Source organism: Perca flavescens, chromosome 22, assembly GCF_004354835.1.
Source record: "Perca flavescens isolate YP-PL-M2 chromosome 22, PFLA_1.0, whole genome shotgun sequence".
NCBI classification, from domain to species: domain Eukaryota; kingdom Metazoa; phylum Chordata; class Actinopteri; order Perciformes; family Percidae; genus Perca; species Perca flavescens.
The window spans coordinates 28,204,257-28,216,756 of NC_041352.1; the positions used below are offsets into that span (position 1 = coordinate 28,204,257).

The window sequence follows — 12,500 nt, forward strand, 5'->3', positions numbered from 1 at the left end:
TTATGTAAAGACAATAAGACACAGCCACAGACTCCCAGGTGTCTGTGGGAACATTAAAGACTCCCACGTGTCCATGTAGAGACAATAAAGAACAGCAACAGACTCCAAAGTGTCAATAGAGACGATAACACAGTTTCACTTGTCCATCTACAGAAGACTAAGACTCCCAAATGTCTACAGAGATAGAGTCCACTTCGAAGTGTCCACTAAAAGGCAACGGGAGGGACAGATAATGTTTAGATCCTGTTTGAATTGAGTAGAGAGACAGCAGTAGAGAGTAGTATGTAGAGAGACAGCAGTAGAGAGAAGTATGTAGAGAGACAGCAGTAGAGAGTAGTATGTAGAGAGACAAAAGTAGAGAGTAGTATGTAGAATGACAGCAGTAGAGAGTAGTATGTAGAGAGACAACAGTAGAGAGTAGTATGTAGAGAGACAACAGTAGAGAGTAGTATGTAGAGAGACAGCAGAAGAGAGTAGTATGTAGAGAGACAACAGTAGAGAGTAGTATGTAGAGACACAACAGTAGAGAGTAGTATGTAGAGAGACAGCAGAAGAGAGTAGTATGTAGAGAGACAACAGTAGAGAGTAGTATGTAGAGAGACAGCAGTAGAGAGTAGTATGTAGAGAGACAGCAGAAGAGAGTAGTATGTAGAGAGACAACAGTAGAGAGTAGTATGTAGAGAGACAGCAGTAGAGAGTAGTATGTAGAGAGACAGCAGAAGAGAGTAGTATGTAGAGAGACAACAGTAGAGAGTAGTATGTTGAGAGCAAGTAGTAGAGAGTAGTATGTATAGAGACAGCAGTAGAGCGTAGTATGTAGAGAGACAACAGTAGAGAGTAGTATGTAGAGACAGCAGTAGAGAGTAGTATGTAGAGAGACAGTAGTAGAGCGTAGTATGTAGAGAGACAGCAGTAGAGAGTAGTATGTAGAGACAATAGTAGAGAGACATCAGTAGAGTAGTATGTAAAGACAATAGTAGAGAGAAATCAGTAAAGAGTAGTATGTAGAGACAATAGTAGAGAGACATCAGTAGAGTAGTATGTAGAGAGACAACAGTAGAGAGTAGTATGTAGAGAGACAACAGTAGAGAGTAGTATGTAGAGAGACAACAGTAGAGAGAGTAGTATGTAGAGAGACAACAGTAGAGAGTAGTATGTAGAGAGACAGCAGAAGAGAGTAGTATGTAGAGAGACAACAGTAGAGAGTAGTATGTAGAGAGACAGCAGTAGAGAGTAGTATGTAGAGAGACAGCAGAAGAGAGTAGTATGTAGAGAGACAACAGTAGAGAGTAGTATGTAGAGAGACAGCAGTAGAGAATAGTATGTAGAGAGACAGCAGAAGAGAGTAGTATGTAGAGAGACAACAGTAGAGAGTAGTATGTTGAGAGCAAGTAGTAGAGTAGTATGTATAGAGACAGCAGTAGAGCGAGTAGAGAGACAACAGTAGAGAGTGTAGAGAGACAGCAGTAGAGAGTAGTATGTAGAGAGACAGTAGTAGAGCGTAGTATGTAGAGAGACAGCAGTAGAGAGTAGTATGTAGAGACAATAGTAGAGAGACATCAGTAGAGTAGTATGTAAAGACAATAGTAGAGAGAAATCAGTAAAGAGTAGTATGTAGAGACAATAGTAGAGAGACATCAGTAGAGTAGTATGTAGAGAGACAACAGTAGAGAGTAGTATGTAGAGAGACAACAGTAGAGAGTAGTATGTAGAGAGACAACAGTAGAGAGTAGTATGTAGAGAGACAACAGTAGAGAGTAGTATGTAGAGACAATAGTAGAGAGACAACAGTAGAGAGTAGTATGTAGAAACAATAGTAGAGAGACAACAGTAGAGAGTAGTATGTAGAGACAATAGTAGAGAGACAACAGTAGAGAGTAGTATGTAGAGAGACAACAGTAGAGAGTAGTATGTAGAGACAATAGTAGAGAGACAACAGTAGAGAGTAGTATGTAGAGACAATAGTAGAGAGACAACAGTAGAGAGTAGTATTTAGAGAGACAACAGTAGAGAAGTAGTAGAGACAACAGTAGAGAGTAGTATGTAGAGACAATAGTAGAGAGACAACAGAGAGAGTAGTATGTAGAGACAACAACAGTAGAGATGTACAGACAGTAGAGAGAGACAACATGTAGAGTAGTATGTAGAGACAATAGAGAGAGACAACAGTAGAGAGTAGTATGTAGAGACAATAGTAGAGAGACAACAGTAGAGAGTAGTATGTAGAGACAATAGAGAGAGAACAGTAGAGAGTAGTATGTAGAGACAATAGTAGAGAGACAACAGTAGAGAGTATGTAGAGACAATAGTAGAGAGACAAGAGAGTAGTATGTAGAGAATAGAGAGAGACAACAGTAGAGAGTAGTATGTAGAGACAATAGTAGAGAGACAACAGTAGAGAGTAGTATGTAGAGACAATAGTAGAGAGACAACAGTAGAGAGTAGTATGTAGAGACAGAGTAGAGAGTAGTAGTAGAGACAGTAGTAGAGAGACAACAGTAGAGAGTAGTATGTAGAGACAATAGTAGAGAGACAACAGTAGAGAGTAGTATGTAGAGACAATAGTAGAGAGACAACAGTAGAGAGTAGTATGTAGAGACAATAGTAGAGAGACAACAGTAGAGAGTAGTATGTAGAGAGACAACAGTAGAGAGTAGTATGTAGAGACAATAGTAGAGAGACAACAGTAGAGAGTAGTATGTAGAGACAATAGTAGAGAGACAAGTAGAGTAGTATGTAGAGACAATAGTAGAGACAATAGTAGAGAGTATGTAGAGACAATAGAGAGAGACAACAGTAGAGAGTAGTATGTAGAGACAATAGTAGAGAGACAACAGTAGAGAGTTAGTATGTAGAGAGACAATGGTAGAGAGACAACAGTAGAGAGAGTAGTATGTAGAGACAATAGTAGAGAGACAGTAGTAGAGACAGTAGAGTAGAGAGACAACAGTAGAGAGTAGTATGTAGAGACAATAGTAGAGAGACAGCAGTAGAGAGTAGTATGTAGAGACAATAGTAGAGAGACAACAGTAGAGAGTAGTATGTAGAGACAATAGTAGAGAGACAACAGTAGAGAGTAGTATGTAGAGACAATAGTAGAGAGACAACAGTAGAGAGTAGTATGTAGAGACAATAGTAGAGAGACAACAGTAGAGAGTAGTATGTAGAGACAATAGTAGAGAGACAACAGTAGAGAGTAGTATGTAGAGACAATAGTAGAGAGACATCAGTAGAGAGTAGTATATATAGAGACAATAGTAGAGAGACATCAGTAGAGAGTAGTATGTAGAGACAATAGTAGAGAGACATCAGTAGAGAGTAGTATGTAGAGACAATAGTAGAGAGACATCAGTAGAGAGTAGTATGTAGAGACAATAGTAGAGAGACATCAGTAGAGAGTAGTATGTAGAGACAATAGTAGAGAGACATCAGTAGAGGGGTAGTATGTAGAGACAATAGTAGAGAGACATCAGTAGAGAGTAGTATGTAGAGACAATAGTAGAGACATCAGTGGGAGAGAGTAGTATGTAGAGACAATAGTAGAGAGACATCAGTAGAGAGTAGTATGTAGAGACAATAGTAGAGAGACATCAGTAGAGAGTAGTATGTAGAGACAATAGTAGAGAGACATCAGTAGAGAGTAGTATGTAGAGACAATAGTAGAGAGACAAACCCATTTCAATGATTGGGAGTGCGAGGAGCAGCAGGCTGATGGAAAACAACAACCTGATAAACCAAAACCAATCAAAAGCTGCTTTATCGGTTAGCTGAGGCCTCGCAAATCAAATTAGAACCACACACAGCGCCTCATCATTAGGCGGGGAGAAAAATGAAATGGGTTTAGGATTTTAATTGATCTTCATATTTCCTGTTTGTTAAGCAACAGTTTCTGATTACCTACGGGTGGAAAAAAGTTTTCCTCCTGGAGAAAAGACTCAACGGTAATTTATCAGCCAATGTTAGAGAGTTACAGCTCTATTTTAACGATCTGAGCGCATGGCGTGGAGCGCCTGGTGCAGGTGTGTTTGTCCTTAGTGTCTTCATTAATCAGAGGTGTGTTTTGGGCGTAACATGCAATCAACCAATCAGAGATCATCTCCCATTCCCTTTAAGAGCCAGGGACTGACTCAGCATGGACCTTGGAGCATTGCTGTTATGATGGAGGATTTGCAACGTAATATTTTTATTTGTAATCTTCTGCATGTGTGTGTGTGCGCTGCTGGGCTTCCCTGTGTGTGTAACAAGCATAGCTGTGCATAAGCCTAGGCAGGTGCAAGATAGGGCCCTTAAAGTGCTTTCACTCCGAACATTAATCTTTGAAACTGGTCCAGTATTGAACGAGAACGCTCTAACCAGCAGCCACAGACCGGGCTGTGATGTAACCCTACAGGACTAATGTTCAGCATCAGTTAGAGTCCACTAAAAGTTCTGTTGTTGCTGCTGACAGACTCAGATTATTATTCTAAGTGTCTGACAACATTGGAAAGGATCCCTACAGAGATAGACCTTTAAAACCTCTTTAAGACCTTTCGGTTTAACCAGAAACAGCTCTGAAGTCACTAGCGCTAAACCCCCCAGACTCCATTTAAAAATACGATACTTTTAGCGTGTATAAAGCCAACATATTTCCACATGTACATCTGTAAACTATGTGTTTATTTCAACCAAAACTAGAGTTGTGATGGTTGGAAAAGTGGAAAGATGAACCAAAATGGCTTTTGATAGTATTATTTAGTTTCTGTCCACTTTGAATGAAATGTGTTTCATGATCATAAAATTACTGTTTATTTACATGGAGTCTGGTGGGTTTAGCGAAAGCAATTTCACAGAACTTTACCTGGAGTCTTTTCTTTTCAGAGAGAGAGAGGGAGGGAGAGGCAGAGAGGGAGATATAGACAGAGAGATGTTTTAATATAAAGGAATGTAATGATAGAAGAGAGATCCTCCAGAAACAGAGGGAAGAGGGAGAGAGAGACCATTAAACACACAACTGTTTGGATCCTTTCCACTTTCTACAACGGGAGGATTGGCATAAATCTCTCAGTGCGTCAGTAAATGTGACTTAAACAGTTCAAATGTTTTGCAAAGTATTTTATTTCCTCAGTAACTTTAATCCTTGGAGGTCAAAACACATGATTCCTGAAAGTTTCCACGGAGAAAACAACATTAATCAGGAGGTTTTATGAAGAAATCATGTGTGTTTGGGTCTGCTTTTAATTTAAGTGGCTAAATTAAATCTTTGTGTTATTTTACATTAATTTGGTGGCAGATTAGATTGTCAGTTAAATCATAATTTTGATGCATATTCCTAAAAAGTACACTGACATAATCTGACTTAATCTGTCACTAATAACAAGTCAGGAGAAGAGGTCTGTAAATGTAAAGTTTGCGAGTAAAGCTGGTCTCTTCATGTCCGTTACACTGATTGGTTGCTGCTGCTCAGGGGGCGGGGCTCCTGCAGGACTCTCTCCTCCAATCGGGCAAATCGCTTTAACATCTGGCCGTACACCTGAAACACACACACACAAACAGAGAAATCATTCATATAACAATAATAATAAAGTGTATTATGTGCGCTAAATGCATCACAAAGTGCTTCTCATTAAAAACAGATAATCACAACATTTCTGATAAGATAAAATAATAAAAACATCAAACTACAACAGCAGAAATAGAAAACCAGCAGTTAAAAAGAAACACACAACACACACACACACACAAACACACACACACACACACACACACACACACACACACACACACACACACACACACACACACACACACACACAGACAGACACGGAGTGGTCCCTCTGAGCCGAGTAGAAGGATTATTCTCCAGGGCCTAGGCCAGAGTTCAGAGAAACGTGGCTTCCTCTCTGCTGCCATTTCATATTTAATATCCGGCCGCACAGAAAGTATTGAGAGAATATTCAATTGCCAGCACCTCCCTCTGTGTGTTTGAGTGTGTGTGTGTGTGTGTGTGTGTGTGTGTGTGTGTGTGTGTGTGTTTGTGTGGACTAGGTGTTTTAGCAGAGGTCATTAATTATTCATGAGCTGTGTTGTTTAATTATGGAGGACGAACATGAGAGAACATCACTTCAGCAAACATACATCTACACCCCGGAGAGAGCGTGTGTGTGTGTGTGTGTGTGTGTGTGTGTGTGTGTGTGTGTGTGTGTGTGTGTGTGTGTGTGTGCATGATGAGATGAGAAAGTGTTAAATTAAAATGTGATGAGGGTAAAAACATTGCTTTCATGAATATTAAACTGTTTGTGTGCATTAGACAGACGGTAATCAACACGAGAGAACAAGAAGACCAGTGACGGTAAGAAAAGCTGGATTCATGGTCCGCCGTTGAATCTACTCCGTAGAAACATGGGTAGACTACGGTGTAGGTAGGTGGGTAGACCACGGCGTAGGTAGGTGGGGTGTAGGTAGGTGGGTAGACTACGGTGTAGGTAGGTGGGTAGACCACGGCGTAGGTAGGTGGGGTGTAGGTAGGTGGGTAGACTATGGCGTAGGTAGGTGGGGTGTAGGTAGGTGGGTAGACTACGGTGTAGGTAGGTGGATAGACTACGGTGTAGGTAGGTGGGTAGACCACGGCGTAGGTAGGTGGGTAGACCACGCCATAGGTAGGTGGGGTGTAGGTAGGTGGGTAGACTACGGTGTAGGTAGGTGGGGTGTAGTTAGGTGGGTATACTACGGTGTAGGTAGGTGGGTAGACTACGGTGTAGGTAGGTGGGGTGTAGGTAGGTGGGTAGACTACGGTGTAGGTAGGTGGATAGACCACGGCGTAGGTAGGTGGGTAGACCACGCCATAGGTAGGTGGGGTGTAGGTAGGTGGGTAGACTACGGTGTAGGTAGGTGGGGTGTAGTTAGGTGGGTATACTACGGTGTAAGTAGGTGGGTAGACTACGGTGTAGGTAGGTGGGTATACTACGGTGTAGGTAGGTGGGTAGACCACGGCGTAGGTAGGTGGGGTGTAGGTAGGTGGGTAGACTACGGCGTAGGTAGGTGGGTAGACCACGGTGTAGGTAGGTGGGGTGTAGTTAGGTGGGTATACTACGGTGTAGGTAGGTGGGGTGTAGGTAGGTGGGTAGACTACTACGGTGTAGGTAGGTGGGGTGTAGGTAGGTGGGTAGACTACGGTGTAGGTAGGTGGGGTGTAGGTAGGTGGGTAGACCACGGTGTAGGTAGGTGGGGGGTGTTTTTAGGTGGGCAGACTATGGTGTTCAGGTGGGGTGTAGGTAGGTGGGCAGACCACGTGTGTAGGTAGGTGGGGTGTAGGTAGGTGGGCAGACCACGTGTGTAGGTGGGCAGACCACGTGCAGGTAGGTGGGGTAGGTAGGTGGGAATAGACCACGGGTAGGTGGGGTGGTGTAGGTGGGGTATAGGTAGGTGGGTAGACTACGGTGTAGGTAGGTGGGGTGTAGGTAGGTGGGGCAGACCACGGTAGGTAGGTGGGCAGACCACGGTGCAGGTAGGTGGGGTGTAGGTAGGTGGGCAGACCACGTGCAGGTAGGTGGGGTGTAGGTAGGTGGGCAGACCACGTGTAGGTAGGTGGGGTGTAGGTAGGTGGGCAGACCACGGTGTAGGTAGGTGGGCAGACCACGATGTAGGTAGGTGGGGTGTAGGTAGGTGGGCAGACCACGTGTAGGTAGGTGGGCAGACCACGGGCGAGGTAGGTGGGGTGTAGGTAGGTGGGCAGACCACGGTGTAGGTAGGTGGCAGACCACGCGCGAGGTAGGTGGGGTGTAGGTAGGTGGGCAGACCATGGCGGCGAGGTAGGTGGGGTGTAGGTAGGTGGGTAGACTACGGTGTAGGTAGGTGGATAGACTACGGTGTAGGTAGGGTGGGCAGACCACGGCGCAGGTAGGTGGGCAGACCACGGGCAGACCACATGTAGGTGGGGTGTAGGTAGGTGGGCAGACCACGGTGCAGGTAGGTGGGGTGTAGTTAGGTGGGCATACCACGGTGTAGGTAGGTGGGCAGACTACGTGCAGGTAGGTGGGGTGTAGGTAGGTGGGCAGACCACGGTGTAGGTAGGTGGACAGACCACCCGCAGGTAGGTGGGCAGACCACGCCACAGGTAGGTGGGGTGTAGGTAGGTGGGCAGATGACGGTGTAGGTAGGTGGGGTGTAGTTAGGTGGGTATACCACGTGCAGGTAGGTGGGCAGACCACGTGTAGGTAGGTGGGCATACCACGGATGTAGGTAGGTGGGCAGACCACGGAGCGATGGTAGGTGGGGTGTAGGTAGGTGGGCAGACCACGCGAGGTAGGTGGGCAGACCACCTGTGTAGGTAGGTGGGGTGGAGTTAGGTGGGCATACTACGTGTAGGTAGGTGGGTGTAGGTAGGTGGGCAGACTACACGGTGGTAGGTGTAGGTAGGTGGGCAGGTGGGGTGTAGGTAGGTGGGCAGACCACGTGTAGGTAGGTGGGGTAGGTAGGTGGGCAGACCACGCAGGCAGGTGGGGGGTGTAGGTAGGCGGGCAGACTGTTTTAGGCAGGTGGGGTGTAGGTAGGTGGGCAGACCACGCAGGTAGGTGGGGTGTAGGTAGGTGGGCAGACCACGTTTTAGGTAGGTGGGCAGACCACGTGCAGGCAGGTGGGGGTAGGTAGGTGGGCAGACCACGGTGCAGGTAGGTGGGGTGTTTTAGGTGGGGTATAGGTAGGTGGGCAGACCACGGTGTAGGTAGGTGGGGTGCAGGTAGGTGGGCAGACCCCGCCTGTAGGTAGGTGGGGTGGGTGTAGGTGGGTAGACCACGGGTTTGCCACGGAGGTAGGTGGGTAGACTACGGTGTAGGTAGGTGGGGTGTAGGTAGGTGGGTAGACCACGGTGTAGGTAGGTGGGGTGTAGGTAGGTGGGTAGACTACGGTGTAGGTAGGTGGGGTGTAGGTAGGTGGGTAGACCACGGTGTAGGTAGGTGGGTAGACTACGGTGTAGGTAGGTGGGGTGTAGGTAGGTGGGTAGACTACGGTGTAGGTAGGTGGGTGTAGGTAGGGTGGGCAGACCACGTGCAGGTAGGTGGGGTGTAGGTAGGTGGGCAGACTACGTGCAGGTAGGTGGGGTGTAGGTAGGTGGGGTGTAGGTAGGTGGGTAGACCACGGTGTAGGTAGGTGGGGTGTAGGTAGGTGGGTAGACTACGGTGTAGGTAGGTGGGGTGTAGGTAGGTGGGGTGTAGGTAGGTGGGTAGACTACGGTGTAGGTAGGTGGGGTGTAGGTAGGTGGGTAGACTACGGTGTAGGTAGGTGGGGTGTAGGTAGGTGGGTAGACTACGGTGTAGGTAGGTGGGGTGTAGGTAGGTGGGGTGTAGGTAGGTGGGTAGACTACGGTGTAGGTAGGTGGGGTGTAGGTAGGTGGGTGTAGGTAGGTGGGTAGACTACGGTGTAGGTAGGTGGGGTGTAGGTAGGTGCAGCGGTGCGGTCTACGTGATACGCAGGTATATGCAGTACACCCACTAGGAAAGGTCAAGGATTTCAGTATACCCTCTTAAAAAAAAAAAAAAAAAAAAGAGGGTAAAAAATGAAAAAATTGAGTTTTTTTGTGATTGTTGCGGATAAAACTCCTTGATTATGCCGCACGTTTTCTTCAAAAAATGTGATGGAATATGCTATATGATATATATATGCAATTTTATGCAATAAAATTGCGGGAACTTGCAAAAACTGTTTTGTTTGATGAAAAAGAGAAAAAACAGTGATTCCCCCCACCCAACACCCTGCTTTTCGATGATGTTCACGTCGTGTAATTACGTCACTTCAAAACGTTCCCATGGCAACAGGGGAAAATGGCTGCTGGGCTTCTTCTGCTACCACTCCAGTGTTTAACTGACGAACCGATTGGTCTAGGTTACTGTCACTCAACACATGAATAGAGAGGGTTCAATACCATTTTTTGCTTGCCGATACCGAGTACTGATCCGATACCAGTGTGTCATATATTTTATTATGTTTTAACAGCTGTGTAGCTGTGCTCAACGCAACATTTTTCAACTTTCTGCTAAGATATATTATGGGACTTTTTTTACAATGAAAATGCGGGGATTATGAAATCATGCAAGCCCCGCGTATTTTGCGCAGAAATCGGCAATTTATGCAGCGAAAGTGCAGCGTATTTTGAGAAAATGCGCATAAATATGCGGACTTTGGCTGATTATGCTTTGAATTATGCGGGACTGACAAAAACGCAAGGATACCGTTATGTAACGATGATTGTTTTGACACTTATGTTCATAAATTCCCCGCCTGTGTTGCGGGTCGGCTAGTAACAACAACGCTGTTGCTTTGCGGTCATTCTCGTTCAAATTTGAAATTAACTGACATGAATCAATAAAGTAGATATATGAAACAAAAGCAAATTCTAACTCCACTCTCTCGGGGATTTGGTAAGCCTGTCCCCTGAAGCTGAACTGCTGCTTCTCAGCCAACGGTTACGTTACAGAAACTACAGGAAATGACCCCAGATGAGGCGGAGGCTTTACGCTGTAACGTTACAAAAAAACCTACGGGGGGCTGTCGCTCTGGGACGGGCCAGTCTAATGCTGGGAGGGGAAAAAAAGACAGGATACTCTATACTACAAAAACCTAGACTACACCACTGGGTACGTGCGTGGACTACGGCGTAGATACGTAAATGTTGTTCGTTAGGCAATTTTATTTGTATAGCACAATTCAGCAGCAATGTGATTCAAAGTGCTTTACACAAGACATAAAGACACAGTTAAAAATATGATACAAATTGGTAACAGATGAAGAAACAGTTATAAAAAATGAATGAATAAAAAATAAAATTTACGTGCAGATGAATGAGTATTACTGCCTGTTTTAGAGTGATGATATGTGGAGATGAATGAGTATTACTGCCTGTTTTAGAGTGATGATACGTGGAGATGAATGAGTATTACTGCCTGTTTTAGAGTGATGATACGTGGAGATGAATGAGTATTACTGCCTGTTTTAGAGTGATGATACGTGGAGATGAATGAGTATTACTGCCTGTTTTAGAGTGATGATACGTGGAGATGAATGAGTATTACTGCCTGTTTTAGAGTGATGATACGTGCAGATGAATGAGTATTACTGCCTGTTTTAGAGTGATGATAGGTGGAGATGAATGAGTATTACTGCCTGTTTTAGAGTGATGATAGGTGGAGATGAATGAGTATTACTGCCTGTTTTAGAGTGATGATAGGTGGAGATGAATGAGTATTACTGCCTGTTTTAGAGTGATGATAGGTGGAGATGAATGAGTATTACTGCCTGTTTTAGAGTGATGATAGGTGGAGATGAATGAGTATTACTGCCTGTTTTAGAGTGATGATAGGTGGAGATGAATGAGTATTACTGCCTGTTTTAGAGTGATGATAGGTGGAGATGAATGAGTATTACCGCCTGTTCTCTCCAGCCCATGGGCCTGGCCACCTGTGGAGGAACCAGTCGGGTGCCCATGGGTGCGAAGGTCCCAGACCGGGCGGCAGACGTTGGCTAGAGTGATGATACGTGGAGATGAATGAGTATTACTGCCTGTTTTAGAGTGATGATACGTGGAGATGAATGAGTATTACTGCCTGTTTTAGAGTGATGATAGGTGGAGATGAATCATCGTTAAAATGCAGAGGTCAGAGGTCAGAGGTGGAGAGGGGTCGAGCTGTCAGACGGTTTAAAGAAATGAAAGCTAACAGGTTGAAATGATCACCGCGGCAGACCTCTCTCCCTCTCTCTCTCTCTCCCTCTCTCTCTCTCTCCCTCTCTCCCTCTCCCTCTCTCCCTCTCTCTCTCTCTCTCTCTCTCTCTCTCTCTCTCTCTCTCTCTCTCTCTCTCTCTCTCCCTCTCTCTCCTGGGAGCTGAGGAAAAGATTGACAGAACAAAAAGCAGAAACCAAAGAGAAAACTCTGTCACGGCTCGCCCTGCGACCCTAACCCTCCTCCCTCCATCCTCCTCCTGTCTTTCTTCATCACCCACCTCTCTTCCTTCATCCTCCCCCCCCTCTCTTCCTTCATCACCCACCTGTCACAGAGAATCTGCTCTCAACCCAATCTCCCTTTTGTGTTTTTCTTCATTATCACTTTCTGTTTTTTCCTGGAATTGTTTTCCTGCTCTTATCTTTTGCGGCGAAGCGCTGCGTCTCTACCCAGAGAGAGACAGAAACACAGAGACGCACTGATGTAAAAAACAATGTGAAAGTTTGACAAAGAAAAAGTTCCAAATTAAATGAGACTGCAGACCAGAATTAGACTTTTTGTCTGAAGTGTGAAGAAACCAACATGACCTGAATTTAAGAGAAGGCGGCTGGAGGAGAAGCCCAGGGCGTCTCCTCACGTTATTTTCATCAGCACGTTGTGTTCAACAGTCCTCTAGTTCTCTGGCTTTGTGTCGAGCGGCTCGGCTAATACGGGTCAATAATCTAACAAGTTCCCCAAAAACCCTAATCACACCCGCCCCCCTCTGATAGACCCACAGGAGCATTTCATAAGTTAGAGCCCCCTAGTGGTGGC

At 45.3% G+C, this 12,500-nt stretch overlaps 1 protein-coding gene across 3 annotated transcripts in view; it reads right to left on the minus strand.

The window, feature by feature from the left end:
- Positions 1-5,076: 5,076 nt before the first annotated feature.
- Positions 5,077-12,500, minus strand: part of xylb (xylulokinase homolog (H. influenzae)) — a 37,347-nt gene continuing 29,923 nt past the window's right edge. For all 3 annotated transcript variants that reach the window (XM_028568921.1, XM_028568923.1, XM_028568922.1), the window contains exon 19: positions 5,077-5,509. In XM_028568921.1, the coding sequence (XP_028424722.1) occupies positions 5,417-5,509 (93 nt within the window). In that variant the 3' untranslated portion in view covers positions 5,077-5,416. The remainder of the gene's footprint in view (positions 5,510-12,500) is intronic.